This window comes from Salvelinus sp. IW2-2015, unplaced genomic scaffold (assembly GCF_002910315.2).
Source record: "Salvelinus sp. IW2-2015 unplaced genomic scaffold, ASM291031v2 Un_scaffold1825, whole genome shotgun sequence".
Classification (NCBI taxonomy): Eukaryota; Metazoa; Chordata; class Actinopteri; order Salmoniformes; family Salmonidae; genus Salvelinus; species Salvelinus sp. IW2-2015.
This window is the reverse complement of record NW_019943196.1, coordinates 127,390-144,548: the sequence shown is the minus strand read 5'-3', so window position 1 is coordinate 144,548 and position 17,159 is coordinate 127,390. Positions and strand designations below refer to the sequence as shown.

Below are 17,159 nucleotides of genomic sequence, written 5' to 3'. Positions count from 1 at the left end.
CAGGGAGAGTAAGGGACGACAGCAGAATAAGATCCAGGAAAAGGTGGGGGCAGGGTTGTCCTCAGGCCGAGAGAGAAGGGAGGAAAGTTTAGTCACAAGGCTGAGACTGGGACACACAAGGCTAAATAGTACATTGAAAGTGGTGGGGAAACATCCGACTGGGAGATGTGATCATTGTCAGAAGGACATGGAGACAGTGGAAGATGTTCTATTTCAGTGCCAGAAAGATGTGAAAGGGAGCGATTGTTATTAGATTTGAGGAGTAATGCGGTTGAAGAGACAGGATTAAGTTAAACTTTTGGGGAAATCTTCAGGGGATGTAGTATTTAATTATGTATTTCGTTTCCTTAGGGAGACGAGATTATTGTGTAGGATTTAGACCTTCACTGTCTCTGGTCCACACTCCAGTCCAGTTGGTGGCGGTAATGCACTTTAAAGTTGGTGGCCAACCGCTATATAAAATCCACAGAACAAGAAGAACTTTACTTTCTTTTCAAACAAGCGGTCACGACGCATGCAGAGGGAGGAACTAAACCACATTTCACTTTCACAGCCTTGGGAAATAAAGATCAGAAGTAGGCTAGCTAACTAGCGCATATGCCTAAACTAACGCTCATCAGATTGTGTTTCTGGCTTTGTCTGGCGCGAACGGTGGTCTCCCGAGGTAAGTTGAACCAACTGCCGCACTGAAAAAAAAAAAACACGGCACTCTGAAATCAAACTTGTATAGCGAAATTATGGGTGGACAACAGCCTTAACACGCTCTTCATATTGATTTCCAACATGGAAAGTTAGAATGATTTTAAACTAAGTCTGTGGGTTTCGATGAGAAATAAGGTCGGAACGCACCCTTATTCCGTTTATCTACGCACACACAGGCCCTTCAGGAAGCGATAGAATACTTAAAAGAGACACAGCCTCTCAGTGTTAACACACCCTCTCAATTTTCTGGGTAAATTGTTAGAGGCAGGTTGATTTTTTTCTAAATGACGTTGTGATGTCATTGCGTGATAACGTAAAACTACTTCATTACGTAGATACGCAACGTTACTCAAATTGACTGGTCATCTCGGCAAAAAATATGATTTGACATTTGTTCAGGTACAGACTCCAACTCTTTTCTGTACTTCTGGCTGTATTATTTTTGATTGAGGCATGTTGATTGATGTAAGTTCTGTTCGAGATCAAACATTCGTGACCAACTATATTCATTGTGTTTGGCTCGTCGAACCCATACTGCTGCTGCAGTCAGCCAACAATGATTTGCAATTTGCTGAAATTGCTGCTGGCCTGCTGCTGCCTGTGCACGAGCTGAGCGCCTGCTGCTGACGTCACTCACAACGCACTTTTGCAGCCAGGCACGTGTGTTGTGACTGAGTGTGTGACAGAGAAAATCGTTTTTGTGTCATTTAAAGGGAAAATAAGTGGGTTTTAGCGTTTGAGTCACTTCAAAAGTTCCAAATACATTTTTTAAAGTAGCTACATTTGTTGCTAGGTGCTGTTTGCAAAATAAGTAGCTAAATCTAGCAACAAAACTGCTAAATTTGCATCACTGCACCCTCTCCCCACAAATTAGTGGACCCTTCTGATGACGTGTATCATGACGTCTGACGAATCTACACTTGCAGGGCAAGAGGTGAGGGAGGAAGGAATTAATTTTAAATGAATCGCTCTTGCCTGGCAATTTTTCACTTCTTCGTCCCGCGATGATGACGATGTTTTCAGCCACCGGTACCTTGTGGGTACTTTAAATGCGCTACAGTCAATTATGATTGCATGTCTACTTATATTAACTATATAATTAGTAATATAAGCCTACTGTATGATAGCTAGCAAATGAATTAGAAAACTAGCGTTAGCCTGCCTAGCTGGAATTTCTGAAGAAGTACACTACGTCATCACACTGCCTTTTGTCCGCAAAAAGTCAGTTTGATGGAAACATCTCTCTGGAGGGAAAATGTGCATATTGTTTTATGCAGATTTTAGAATATTTGTATGAAAATCTGTCGCAGATTGGATGGAAACCTAGCTAGTGATATAATAGTGGACAGGATGTAGACCAAGACTTTTTAATCTGTAGTGTAGTCTAGATACATTTCTGCTCAGGTGGTGGTGGTGAGGGGGAAATACTAGTCAACGTGGCCAGACTACATAGACCAGATAAACCAAGCAAGCAGAATTCTAGACATAAACAGTAAAGGTTGATAATAATGTCTCTTTCAATGCCAATAGGGTTAGGACCACATATTTATACCCTAACCATAATGTATTACCCTGGATACATTGATACTCTGATACATGTATGAAATGTCTGCTTTTCCAGATTATCTTTCTCTTAAAGTGGGAGATGAGATCCTGTTGACACCGGACAAATCCACAGTGCCTGACCCCACCACAAGCATCCTATGGAAGCATGGGAAGAACAAGGTGGCAGAGTGGGACAAGGATTTTGGTGGTCTGGACATCTATGGTGCCTTCAAAGAGCGTACAACCCTGAACCAGACTACTGGAGAGCTGAGAATCAGTGGATTGAAGAAAACAGACAGTGGAGTTTATTCTGTGGAGTTTAACAGCGAACTGCTTGGCAGGACATATAAACTATCTGTTATCAGTAAGTGTTTGTGTATATATCTGTGTGTATGTACATGTGTGTGGTTGTGTAGAAACAACAGGCTATGTATTGCAGTGCCTCACAAGCATTTTCCCAAATGATTCCTGTTTCTTTCCTCTTATTTACAGAGGCAGTCCCCAAACCCACAATCACTTCTTCCTGTAACCCAGACAAAACCTCCTGCACTCTGACCTGTGAAGGTGACACCACTGATGCTGAACCAGTCACCTACAGCTGGAAAGTGGGAGAGGGGGCGTGGGAGGTCTTAGACAAACAGATTAATGTCAATAAGAGCGACACTGGCAAATCAACCAACAGTTACAAGTACATCTGCAAAATGAATAACCCTGTTAGTGAGGAAGTCAGTGATCCAATTGGACAGGTGTTTGGTCCAGGTGAGTGGACACTCATAAGTGTGTTACAGTCTTATGTATTGATATGTCAGTAACACTGCTAGTGTTGTAGTGCAGCATTCAAAATGTCCTATGTTGAAAACAGACTTTGGGGTTTATTCTGTGGAGTTCAGCAGCAAAGTGCTTGAGGACATACGGTTGAAGTCAGAAGTTTACATACACTTAGGTTGGAGTCATTAAAACTTGTTTTTCAACCGCTCCACAAATGTATTGTTCACAAACTATAGTTTTGGCAAGTCGGTTGTGACATCTACTTAGTGCATGACACAAGTAATTTTTCCAACAATTGTTTACAAACAGATTATTTCACTTATAATTCACTATATCACAATTCCAGTGGGTCAGAAGTTTACACACACGAAGTTGACTGTGCCTTTAAACCTGTCTCTTATACACATCTAGATGTGTATAAGAGACAGGTCCTATATCGACAGAGTCCTATATCGACATAACCTGAAAGACTGCTCAGCAATGAAGAAGCCACTGCTCCAAAACCGCCATAAAAAGCCAGACTACGGTTTGCAACTGCACATGGGGACAAAGATCGTACTTTTTGGAGAAATGTCCTCTGGTCTGATGAAACAAAAATAGAACTGTTTGGCCATAATGACCATCATTATGTTTGGAGGAAAAAGGGGGAGGCTTGCAAGCCGAAGAACACCATCCCAACCGTGAAGCACAGGGGTGGCAGCATCATGTTGTGGGGGTGCTTTGCTGCAGGAGGGACTGGTGCACTTCACAAAATAGATGGCTTCACGAGGGAGGAAAATTATGTGGATATATTGAAGCAACATCTCATTACATCAGTCAGGAAGTTAAAGCTTGGTCGCAAATGGCTCTTCCAAATGGACAAAGACCCCAAGCATACTTCCAAAATTGTGGCAAAATGGCGTAAGGACAACAAAGTCAAGGTATTGGAATGGCCCTGACCTCAATCCTATAGAACATTTGTTGACAGAACTGAAAAAGCTGAAAAACCTGAAAAGGCAAGCAAGGAGACCTACAAACCTGACTCAGTCCACCAGCTCTGTCTGACTCACCCAACTGATTGTGGGAAGCTTGTGGAAGACTACCCAAAACGTTTGACCCAAGTTAAACAATTTAAAGGCAATGCTACCAAAAACTAATTGAGTGTATGTAAACTTCTGACCCACTGGGAATGTGATGAAAGAAATAAAAGCTGAAATAAATAATTCTCTCTACTATTATTCTGACATTTTCACATTCTTAAAATAAAGTGGTGATCCTAACTGACCTAAGACAGGGAATTTTTACTAGAATTAAATGTCAGGAATTGTGAAAATCTGAGTGTAAATGTACAGTCATTGACAAAAGTTTTGAGATTGGCACAATATTAGTTTCCACAAAGTTTGCTGCTTTAGTGTCTTTAGATATTTTGTCAGATGTTACTATGGAATATTGAAGTACAATTACAAGCATTTCATAAGTGTCAAAGGCTTTTATTGACAATTACATGAAGTTGATGCAAAAAGTCAATATTTGTGGTTTTGACCCTTCTTTTTCAAGACCTCTGCAATCCGCCCTGGCATGCTGTCAATTAACTTCTGGGCTACATCCTGACTGATGGCAGCCCATTCTTGCATAATCAATGCTTGGAGTTTGTCAGAATTTGTGGGGTTTTGTTTGTACACCCGCCTCTTGAGGATTGACCACAAGTTCTCAATGGGATTAAGGTCTGGGGAGTTTCCTGGCCATGCACCCAAAATATTGATGTTTTGTTCCCCGAGCCTCTTAGTTATCACTTTTGCCTTATGGCAAGGTGCTCCACCATGCTGGAAAAGGTATTGTTTGTCTCCTAACTGTTCCTGGATGGTTGGGAGAAGTTGCTCTCGGAGGATGTGTTGGTACCATTCTTTATTCATGTCTGTGTTCTTAGGCAAAATTGTGAGTGAGCCCACTCCCTTGGCTGAGAAGCAACCCCACACATGAATGGTCTCAGGATGCTTTACTGTTGGCATGACACAGGACTGATGGTAGCGCTCACCTTGTCTTCTCCGGACAAGCTTTTTTCCGGATGCCCCAAACAATCGGAAAGGGGATTCATCAGAGAAAATGACTTTACCCCAGTCCTCAGCAGTCCAATCTCTACCTTTTGCAGAATATCAGTCTGACCCTGATGTTTTTCCTGGAGAGAAGTGGCTTCTTTGCTGCCATTCTTGACACCAGGCCTCCAAAAGTCTTTGCCTCACTGAGTGCAGATGCACTCACACCTGCCTGCTGCCATTTCTGAGCAAGTTCTGTACTGTTGGTGCCCCAATCCCGCAGCTGAATCAACTTTAGGAGACGGTCCTGGCGCTTGCTGGACTTTCTTGGGCGCCCTGAAGCCTTCTGCAGAAATGCAGTGAAAATGTTTTTTGGGGGTTCAGTTCATTTGCATGGCAAAAACTTTGCAATTCATCTGATCACTCTTCATAACATTCTGGAGTATATGCAAATTGCCATCATACAAACTGAGGCAGCAGACTTTGAAAAATAATATTTGTGTCATTCTCAACTTTTGGCCACGACTGTATTTGGCCAAGGTGTATGTAAACTTCCGACTTCAACTGTATACATTGTTATCGGTAAGTGTTTCTGTGTGTGTGCCTATTTTAAATAGAAGATGATGCAGTGCCTCACAAGCATTTGTCCCTGCTTTGTCTTTCTCTCTCCTGGATTTACAGAGGCAGTCCCTAAACCCATAATCACTTATACCTGCATCACAGACACAACCTGCCTTCTGACCTGTGAAGGCGACACCACTGATGCTGAACCAGTCACCTACAGCTGGAAAGTGGGGGAGGGGGCGTGGGAGGTCATAGGAAAACAGCTGATTGTCTCTAAGAGCGACACTGGCAAATCAACCAACAGTTATAAGTACATCTGCAAGCTGAAGAACTCTGCTGGAGAAGGGGAAGTCAGTGAGCCAGTTGGAGAGGTGTTTGGCTCAGGTGAGTGGACACTTATAATTGTGTTAGTCGTATGTGTTGATATGTTAGTAATACTGCTAGTACTGTAGGCAATGAATGCTGCACTATGTTGAAAACCTGTTAAACTCCAGTCAAAGTATCATTGCAAAATATGTTTTCATTTCAGAGCCTTCTGAAGTTGGTGGTTGGGTTGTTGGTGTTGTCGTTGCCATATTATTGCTTGTTGCCATCGTCATAACAGGTAAGAACAGCACATCTCTAGTAACAGATCACTGCACATGTACATATTTCTGAATCATAGATTGACATAACAGCAGCAACAACAGTGAGCTATACCCTCTGAAGGGGATACCTGTTGTACCTGTATTTACAGTAGTTCAGATGTGCAGGTACTGTATGAAGGTTGTTTATTGGCGCTCTCAGAAAAGATGGCTTCTAATTGCAGCTTAAGCGTGTAATTGTCGGTGAAGTCATAAGTAGCTGATAGAATATTAAGGCCGACTTGTACTTTAAGAAGTTATACATTATTTCTATTTTTACTCCCCAGTTTGGTTGGTGTGGAAGAAAATAAAAGGTAGGTTCAACTCTTCATACTCACTGCTTCTCCAAAATGTTACAATGTGAATTAAATTTGAATGACAGTCTTAATAATGTCTTACATTTGAGTCTCTCTTATTCATTTCAGGATATCCCCAAGACACCTGGATTGACTTTTTGAGAATGTATTGTGGTGGAATGTGTGGTAAGTGTTACCTTAACTAGACTGGTCCATATTCAACCTGCTAACAGGGTTCCCAAAGTAAAACAACAGGACCCAGCACAGGACAGTAGTGTTGTTTTTGTCCCATCACAGATATCCAGAAACCTGTTTTTAATAAAATTAGGGACCTTTACACTGATGTTTGTGTGTGTGCATTGGTGGAAAAAATACTCAATTGTAATACTTGAGTAAAAGTAAAGATACCATAATAGAAAATGACTCGAGTGAAAGTCACTCAGTAAAATAGTACTTGACTAAAAGTATCTTGTTTTAAATGTATTTAAGTACAGTGGTGGAAAAAATACTAAATTGTCATACTTGAGTAAAAGTACAAAGTAAAATAATTTTATACATAATTCCTTTATATAAAGCAAATCAGACGGAACAGTTTTCTTGTTTATTTTTTACTGACAGACAGGCACACTCCAATACTCAGGCATCATTTACAAATGCAGTATTTGTGTTTAGTGAGTCCGCCAGATCAGAGGCAGTAGGAATGACAACGCATTATATTGATAGGTGCGTGCCTTGGACCATATTGCTGTTCTACTTGAGCATTCGAAAGGTAACAAGTAATTTTGTGTTTCATGGAAAATGTATAGAGTAAAAAGACCATTATTTTCTTTAGGGATGTAGGGAAGTAAAAGTTGTTTAAAATATATATATATTAAAGTGAAGTACAGATACTTGAAGAAATAAATAGAAGGGTGTGTGTGTGTGAGTGCACAGCCGTAATCTCGTCATAACCATATGCAACTGAAAGGGAGAATGCATCCTAAATTCAAGGAACTTCTACTAATTTTGCTGTAAACCAATGTTGAAGGGAGAAGATAAGGAGCATTAACTGTTGCAATTTGTACATTACTTTTCACAAAGCATTTCTCAAAATAATAATAGGCCTTTAATTTGTTACATTCACTGCTGAAATGGGCTAAAGTTGACTGCTAGACTATTTTATGTAAAAAACATCTTTGCGAATGGTGGTCCTTGAGCTTTTGACAGTGATTTGTTTTGTCCAATCATAAGCATGCATGCAGAATATGTCATGCAATCCTTTCATTGGCAGAATTGACATCTTTCATTTGTGCGATCTGACCTGCGTGGCTCTCCCACACAGCTCCCAGGTAGTAGCCTAAAGGATATGGCCATATCAAGAATATGGCGCCGACAGACGGTCGCCTCGCTTCGCGTTCTTAGGAAACTATGCAGTATTTTGTTTTTTCCCCCGCTATCCACATTGACGGGACAGTAGTGGAGAAGGTGGAAAGTTTTAAGTTCCTCGGCGTACACATCACAGACAAACTGAAATGGTCCACCCACACAGACAGTGTGGTGAAGAAGGCTCAACAGCGCCTCTTCAACCTCAGGAGGCTGAATAAATTTGGCTTGTCACCAAAAATACTCACAAACTTTTACAGATGCACAATCGAGAGCATCCTGTATCACCGCCTGGTACGGCAACTGCTCCGCCCTCAACCGTAAGGCTCTCCAGAGGGTAGTGAGGTCTGCACAACGCATCACCGGGTGCAAACTACCTGCCCTCCAGGACACCTACACCACCCGATGTCACAGGAAGGCCAAAAAGATCATCAAGGACAACAACCACCCAAGCCACTGCCTGTTCATCCCGCTATCATCCAGAAGGCGTGGTCAGTACAGGTGCATCAAAGCTGGGACCGATGTGACTGAAAAACAGCTTCTATCTCAAGGCCATCAGACTGTTAAACTGCCATCACTAACATTGAGTGGCTGCTGCCAACTTACTGACTCAAATCTCTAATAATAAAAAATTGGATGTAATAAATGTATCACTAGTCACTTTAAACAATGCCACTTTATATAATGTTTACATACCCTACATTACTCTTCTCATATGCATATACTGTACTCTATACCATCTACTGCATCTTGCCTATGCTGTTCGGCCATCGCTCATCCATATATTTATATGTACATATTCTTATTCATTCCTTTACACTTGTGTGTGTATAAGGTAGTTGTTGTGAAATTGTTAGATATTACTGCACGGTCGGAACTAGAATCACAAGCATTTCCCTACACTCGCATTAACATCTGCTAGCCATGTGTATGTGACCAATAAAATTTGATTTGATTTGAAATATAAGTTATTTTATAGAAAATAAGGCATTGACTATTATGTGACTTAAATGGGACTATGGGAGTTTAGAGGTTGTATGACGTTTTTAATAAACAAAAGAAAGTTACAATTACTAAAATAGGACTAAAATGACTGACTAAAACTAGACTAGAATCGCCCAGAGTCGACTGATAATAACTAAAATTAAGGATGAAATTACTTAAATGGGACTAAGATTAAAGGTAATTTAGTCATAAAGACAAAATCTAAAATGGGTGACAAAATGAACACTGCCTCTAACTCGGGTACAGTAGTAACACTAACACATCTTCTGAGGCCATTTTGACAATGCAGACATGTGGAGATGTTGCCAGAAATGTGTTTCTCATATTATTTGTGGTGGCATTTATTTGAATAATATGTTTTTGTGACATGCAGATACAGTTTAAGAAGGTGATGATTATTCATGTGAGTTTAAATGTAGCTTTGTGTGGGCTAGCATATATAAAATGTGAATGATGCAGTTGCAATCTGCAAGGAAAATCTGATGGTAAGACAGTGGCATTCACCTGGAATTCTGCCACTGAGTATCCTTTTCATTGTCATCCAGAAGTGAACACAACAAATACTAATATGTAGTATGTCTGTGAATGAGAATGCTAAGCTCAACTAAAGGCAGTGACGGAGTCCAGCCAGAACAAGGCTAGTCATCCAGTTAATTTAAGACTGTATAAACAGAAGTCATTTCTTTAAAGATGGACTACCGGTATATGGAAATCGCTCCTCCATTTCCTGGTTGATACAATTCTAATAGTTTACCTCATTTCAGTTTATGTGAAAAAACAAGCAGTCATTATGTAGAGAATCATTGTACCATTTAAACCACTGTGAAATATGTTTTCCATAACCAAAAATATTGTATATTCAGCTGTTTGAAGCTGGTGTACAAAACCGAAACGGGAAGTGTAGAAATAGCACACATAGAATAGATCCACCGCTTCTTATGGGAAGTTTATGCTTTCAATGGGAATGAAAGATCTATAACTCACATTTCTATGTGAATATGGTTGGGTCGCCAAAAAAGTTACTTATTGTAGAATTTGATACAGTAGGAGAGAGGCTGTAGTTTATTTTCCTTCTGTGTGATTCTGCAGGGGTTCCGTTAACGGCCAACACAAACAGGGGAAGATGGCGCAGACAAAGCTGGAAAGGGGCAGGGGAATAAAGGTGTGTATGAGACTTATAGTACCCTCAAACCATATTTGTTGTGGATGATTTGATTCCTGTAACATAAGTATAGAGGGTTAATCTAGAACAGGAGTGTCAAACTCATTCCATGAAGTGCTTAGTAGTGTTGTAGAAATTCTAATTAAGTAAGGGAGAAGAGACTTTCAATTTCTTCAAACAATCATACTTTAATATCAATTAATTATTGCTATAATGGAGCTGGTCAACGACCACCCGTAGGTGATGCAGAGGTCTTATATAGTAGACATAAAAATGGTGGTTCCACCCCTCCCTGGATTAGTTCTCGGAAGCAAAGATGATTAGAGTGTCTGCAGGGTTGGGTGTACTCGAAATGCCGTTGGGGTACGCCAAATAAAAATGTGATTCACATTATATACAGTTGAAGTCGGAWGTTTACATACACTTAGGTTGGCGTCATTAAAACTCGTTTTTCAACCACTCCACAAATTTCTTGTTAACAAACTATAGTTTTGGCAAGTCGGTTAGGACATCTACTTTGCATGACACAAGTCATTTTTCCAAAAATTGTTTACAGACAGGTTAATTCACTCTACCACAATTCCAGTGGGTCAGAAGTTTACATACACTAAGTTGACTGTGCCTTTAAACACCTTGGGAAATTCCAGAAAATGTCATGGCATTAGAAGCTTCTGATAGGCTAACTGACATCATTTGAGTCAATTGGAGGTGTACCTGTGGATGTATTCCAAGGCCTACCTTCAGACTCAGTGCCTCTTTGCTTGACATCATGGGATAATCAAAAGAAATCAGCCAAGAACTCAGAAGAAAAACTGTAGACCTCCACAAGTCTGGTTCATCCTTGGTAGCAGTTTCCCAAATGCCTGAAGGTACCACGTTCATCTGAACACACATAGTAGCAGTTCTAAACACCATGGGATCGCAGCTGTCATACCACTCAGAAGGAGACGCGTTCCGTCTCCTAGAGATGAAAACGAGTCCTATATCGACTTAACCTGAAAGGCCGCTCAGCAAGGAAGAAGCCACTGCTCAAAACCGCCATAAAAAAGCCAGACTACGGTTAGCCACTGCACATGGGGACAAAGATCTTACTTTTTTGGAGAAATGCCCTCTGGTTTGATGAAACAAAAATGGATCTGTTTGGCCATAATGACCATCGTTTATGTTTGGAGGAAAAAAGGGGGAGGCTTGCAAGTTGAAGAACACCATCCCAACCGTGAAGCACGGGTTGTGTAGCATCATGTTGTGGGGTGTTTGCTGCAGGAGGGCATTTCACAAAATAGATGGCATCATGAGGAGGAAAATTTGGTGGATACAATAAAGCAACATCTCAAGACATCAGTCAGAAAGTTAAAGCTTGGTCGCAAATGGGTCTTCCAAATGGACAATGACATGACTCCAAGCATACTTCCAAAGTTGTGGAAATGGCTTAACTTCTCTAGGGTAGGGGGCAGCATTTTCACGTTTGGATAAAAAGCATACAAATTCAAACTGCCAGCTACTCATCTCCAGAAGTAAGATATGCATATTGTTAGTAGATTTGAATAGAAAACACTCTGAAGTTTCTAAAACTGTTTGAATCTGTTTGTGAGTATAACAGAACTTATTTACCAGGTGAAACCCAAGGACAAATCATTCAGTTATTTTAGTTTTTTGAGGTCACTCTCTTTTCAATGAGTTTATTGGGAAACCAGTTTCTAAGCGACCTGCTTGCAGTTCCTACGGCTTCCACTGATGTCAACAGTCCTGAGAAATTGGTTGAGGTTATTCCTTTGTGTATGAAGAAGTACGGCCATCTTGAAGTCGAGTCACTCGAGGTGTCCTGCTAGATAGAAGCGCGTGAGCAGAAAGGTGGCTTTAGTTGGTTTTTAATCGTGTATTGAACACAGATCATCCCGTCTTCATTTTAACGATTATTTACGTAAAAAAATACTAAAGTTGTATTACAAGTAGTTTGAAATTTTTTGGCAAGTTTACAGGTAACCTTTGAGATATTTTGTAGTCACGTTTGAGCAATTTGGAAGCAGTGTTTTTCTGGATCAAACGCGCCAAATATATGGCACATTTTGGATATATATCGACGGAATTAATCGAACAAAGGACCATTTGGTGATGTTTTGTGGGATACATTTGGAGTGCCAACAACAGAAGCCGTCAAAAGGTAAGACATGAATTATATTTTATTTCTGCGTTTTGTGTCGCGCCTGCAGGGTTGAAATATGCTTATCTCTCTTTGTTTACAATGGTGCTATCCTCAGATAATAGCATCGTATGCTTTCGCCGAAAAGCCTATTTGAATTCTGACATGTTGGCTGGATTCACAACCAGTGTAGCTTTCATTTGGTGTCTTTCATGTGTGATTTAATGAAAGTTTGATTTTATAGTAATTTTCATAGTAATTAATTTTAATTTGGCGCTCTGCATTTTCTCAGGCTTTTTGCCAAGTGAGACAGTAGCATCCCACCTAAACTCAGATTTTMGGATATAAATATGAACTTTACCGAACAAAACATACATGTATTGTGTAACATGAAGTCCTAAGAGTGTCATCTGATGAAGATCATCAAAGGTTAGTGATTAATTTGATCTCTTTCTGCTTTTTGTTACTGCTCTCTTTGGCAGGAAAAATGGCTGTCTTTTTCTGTGACTTGGCTCATACCTAACATAATCGTTTGGTGTGCTTTCGTTGTAAAACCTTTTTGAAATCYGACACTTTGGCTGGATTTACAACAAGTGTATCTTTAAAATGGTGTAAAATACTTGTATGTTTGAGGAATTTAAATTATGGGATTTCTGTTTTGAATTTGGCGCCCTGCAGTTTCACTGGCTGTTGACGAGGTGGGACGCTACCGTCCCACATACCCTAGAGAAGTTAAGGACAAACAAGTCAAGGTATTGGAGTGGCCATCACAAAGCCCTGACCTCAATCCTATAGACAATTTGTGGGCAGAACTGAAAAAGCGTGTGCGAGCAAGGAGGCCTACAAACCTGACTCAGTCCACCAACTCTGTCATGAGGAATGGGCCTAAATTCACCCAACTTATTGTGGGAAGCTTGTGGAAGGCTACCTGAAACGCTTGACCCAAGTTAAACAATTTAAAGGCAATGCTACCAAATACGAATTGAGTGTATGTAGCTGGAATCATTCTCTCTACTATTATTCTGACATTTCACATTCTTKAAATAAAGTGGTGATCCTAACTGACCTAAAACAGGGAATTTTTACTAGGATTAAATGTCAGGAATTGTGAAACTGAGTTTAAATGTATTTGGCTAAGGTGTATGTAAACTTCCGACTTCAACTGTATATATTCAGGTAAAAGAAGAACGGAAATTGATAAACTAAACAACAAAAAAACACATGARAACTGGTTTGATGCAGATTGTAAAATTATAAGGAAAAAAACTTAGAACACTATCCCACCAAAAGCACGGACCCAAATAATGGTGAATTACACCTTCATTATTGTGAGACTTTAAAACTCTATAAACATACACTCAGAACCAAAAAAGCACAGTTCAACAGCAAGCAGCTGACACTAATTGAGGAGTCCATAAACATAAACAACTTCTGGCAAAATTGGGGAGAATTTTTAAAAATCAAAACATGAGGAATTAGCGATACAAAATGGTGAGATATGGACAACCCATTTTAAAACACTACAACACTGTTCAAATTGACACAAATGCAGAACAATGCCAAACTCATGAAGTTCAATGGCTTAGAAAAAGCTATAAGGGACAATCAAAATCCATTGGACTCCCCAATTACTGACCAGGAGCTCTATAAGAAACTTCAGGCCCTCAAATTTAAAATAACATGCGGACCTGATGGCATCCTAAATGAGATGCTCAAATTCACTAGTGCAAAATGTAAATTGGCTGTATTAAAACCTACACTCGTGATCAAATTAAACAGTTATTTCCCTGACATCTGGAATCAAGGACTCATAACTCCAATCTATAATAACGGAGACAAATTTTACCTTAACAATTAGAGGCATTTGTGTGAACAGTAACCTGGTGAAGGTTTTCTGTGGTATTATAAATGTAAGTTCTAAACTTCCTTAATAAGCACAATGTCTTGAGTAAAAGCCAAATTGGATTTATACTAAAACATCGCACGACTGATCATATTTACACCCTGCACACCCTGATAGATAAACATGTCCACCAAAATATACGCTTGCTTTATCGACTTCCAAAAAKCATTTGTTTCTATTTGGCATACAGGACTGTTCTACAAAGTTATTGAAAGTGGTGTAGGGGGTAAAACATATTACATAATTGAGAGAGAGATCCAAGAGGGACTGAATAAGTCTTTGGTATGGTAGAGTAGCCAGACGGAAGCCACTCCAAAGTAAAAGGCACATGACAGCCCGCTTGGAGTTTGCCAAAGGCACCTAAAGGACTCTCAGGCCATGAGAAACAAGATTCTCTGGTAAAGCATGGTGGTGGCAGCATCATGCAGTGGGGATGTTTTTCCAGCTGCAGGGACTGGTAGACTAGTCAGGATCAAGGGAAATATAAACGGAGCAAAGTACAGAGAGATCCTTYATGAAAGAGRGCTCAGGACCTCGGACTTGGGCACACAGCCAAGACAATGCATGAGTGGCTTCAGGACAAGTCTRTGAATGTCCTTGAGTGGCCCGTGCTTGAACCCGGTCAAACATCTCTGGAGAGACCTGAAAATAGCTGTGCAGCGACGCTCCCTGTCCAACCTGACAGAGCTTGACAGGATCTGCAGAGGAGAATGGGAGAAACTCCCCAAATACAGGTGTGCCAAGCTTGTAGGGTCATACCCAAGAAGACTGGAGGCTGTAATCGCTGCAAAGGGTACTTCAACAAAGTACTGAGTCAAGGGTCTGAATACTTATGTAAATGTGATTTCTCCGTTTTTCAAATCCTTTTTGCATTGTCGTTGTGGGGTTTTGTGTGTAGATTGATGAGGGGGGGGAAACGATTTAAATATATTTTAGAATAAGGCTGTAAGTAACAATGTGAAAATCTAGTGGTCTGAATACTTTCCGAATACACTGTATAGCTTTGCGTTATTTAATGGTAGGCCTATACATATGACCAATGTAGCCTATTGGTTTTGCTCTGAGTGAGCCCTGACTCAATTTCAATATCCTTTCATCGCGCTGACTGCCGATTACTTCCCATGGTTCTGACTCGATCGTGTTTGTACTGTTTTAATGAGCGCCTCTTGGGCTACCAGTCATCATGTGGCTTCTCTACAACATCCCGTGCTTTCTTGTGGCAAAATGACATGAATCAAAACATGAGGTAAGACACAGTGGCATTCACCTGGAATTCTGCCATCTATGTTGTTGATTACCTTGAGGATTGTTAGAGCAAGTTTGTGAACCAAACCAGGAAATCCTTGTACTGTTTGATTTGTTGTAGCTTGCGAGGGTGTGAAGGGAGCCCAGGGATATGTGTGTATGCATTTGTGTGCTTACCTGCATGTGTGCGCTTGCGTGCATGTATGATTAAGTCCAACTCTTCTYTTGTGTMTTRTRMRSKSAYYKSKCKCRSTMMWMYMYGWYMAYAYASKKCKKSWYWAYAYWKRKSWYTMTTWMYWMYMMYWYWYTYWGWSTSWGAYAGACACCAACCACAACATTTATTAAGAAATCATTAGGACGTGCTCACATTGTTATTATGTTTGGGATTATCAACATGTGGTATTTTAATTTGGATCCGATGAAAGAAACAATGAAGCCTGATTGGTGCTGGTGTTCTTAAAGGAAAGGAAGAACACCTGCTGTTGCATTTATAACAAGACCAAGAGTTTTTCCAGACCATGTGACCTGACCAGGAAAAACTCCTGGCCCTAGTCATTAGTAATGATTTGTCTCCTGAGCTCTTTCCTCTCTTGCTTCCTTCCAGCTGGTGGTCTTCCTGGTGGGTAACTGAGGACCAGAAACATGGGGTTTTTAGGCCTATCGATAACATGTTTGAACTGTTGGAGATGTTTTCAATGAAATCTAAACTTATTCAAAAAGGCACTCGCACATCTGAGTAATCTTATTTGCAGGTGCATGGCACCTGTTTTCAATGAAATCTAAACTTAAAATGAAGGAACACAGGCAAATGTTGCACATATTAACTTGCATTCAATCAGATGAAGTACAGAGCTACAAAAGTATTGGGACAGTGACACATTGTTTGTTGTTTTAGCTCTGTACACCAGCACTTTGGATTTGAAGTTATACACGGACTATCAGCTTTAATTTGAGTATATTCTCATCCATATCGAGTGAACCATTTAGCAATTACAGCAGTTTTTGTACCTTTGCCCCCACCCCCAATTTAGCAANAGCTTTGCGTTATTTAATGGTAGGCCTATACATATGACCAATGTAGCCTATTGGTTTTGCTCTGAGGTGAGCCCTGACTCAATTTCAATATCCTTTCATCGCGCTGACTGCCGATTACTTCCCATGGTTCTGACTCGATCGTGTTTGTACTGTTTTAATGAGCGCCTCTTGGGCTACCAGTCATCATGTGGCTTCTCTACAACATCCCGTGCTTTCTTGTGGCAAAATGACATGAATCAAAACATGAGGTAAGACACAGTGGCATTCACCTGGAATTCTGCCATCTATGTTGTTGATTACCTTGAGGATTGTTAGAGCAAGTTTGTGAACCAAACCAGGAAATCCTTGTACTGTTTGATTTGTTGTAGCTTGCGAGGGTGTGAAGGGAGCCCAGGGATATGTGTGTATGCATTTGTGTGCTTACCTGCATGTGTGCGCTTGCGTGCATGTATGATTAAGTCCAACTCTTCTYTTGTGTMTTRTRMRSKSAYYKSKCKCRSTMMWMYMYGWYMAYAYASKKCKKSWYWAYAYWKRKSWYTMTTWMYWMYMMYWYWYTYWGWSTSWGAYAGACACCAACCACAACATTTATTAAGAAATCATTAGGACATGCTCACATTGTTGTTATGTTTGGGATTATCAACATGTGGTATTTTAATTTGGATCCAATGAAAGAAACAATGAACAAGTCTGATTGGTGCTGGTGTTCTTAAAGGAAAGGAAGAACACCTGTTGTTGCATTTATAACATAAGACCAAGAGTTTTTCCAGACCATGTGACCTGACCAGGAAAAACTCCTG

The 17,159-nt window shown here is 40.4% G+C and overlaps 1 protein-coding gene across 3 annotated transcripts in view; it reads left to right on the top strand.

The window, feature by feature from the left end:
• The first annotated feature begins 480 nt into the window (after positions 1–480).
• LOC112072103 (cell adhesion molecule CEACAM6) overlaps positions 481–17,159 on the top strand; it is a 39,103-nt gene continuing 22,424 nt past the window's right edge. For 2 of the 3 annotated variants that reach the window (XM_070439651.1, XM_024139520.2), the window contains exons 1-8: positions 481–664; positions 2,324–2,611; positions 2,740–3,006; positions 5,709–5,975; positions 6,121–6,195; positions 6,502–6,528; positions 6,640–6,696; positions 9,967–10,039. In XM_070439651.1, coding sequence (XP_070295752.1) covers positions 598–664; positions 2,324–2,611; positions 2,740–3,006; positions 5,709–5,975; positions 6,121–6,195; positions 6,502–6,528; positions 6,640–6,696; positions 9,967–10,037 — 1,119 coding nt within the window. In that variant the 5' untranslated portion in view covers positions 481–597 and the 3' untranslated portion in view covers positions 10,038–10,039. The remainder of the gene's footprint in view (positions 665–2,323; positions 2,612–2,739; positions 3,007–5,708; positions 5,976–6,120; positions 6,196–6,501; positions 6,529–6,639; positions 6,697–9,966; positions 10,040–17,159) is intronic. The other variant, XM_070439652.1, reaches the window with a different exon arrangement.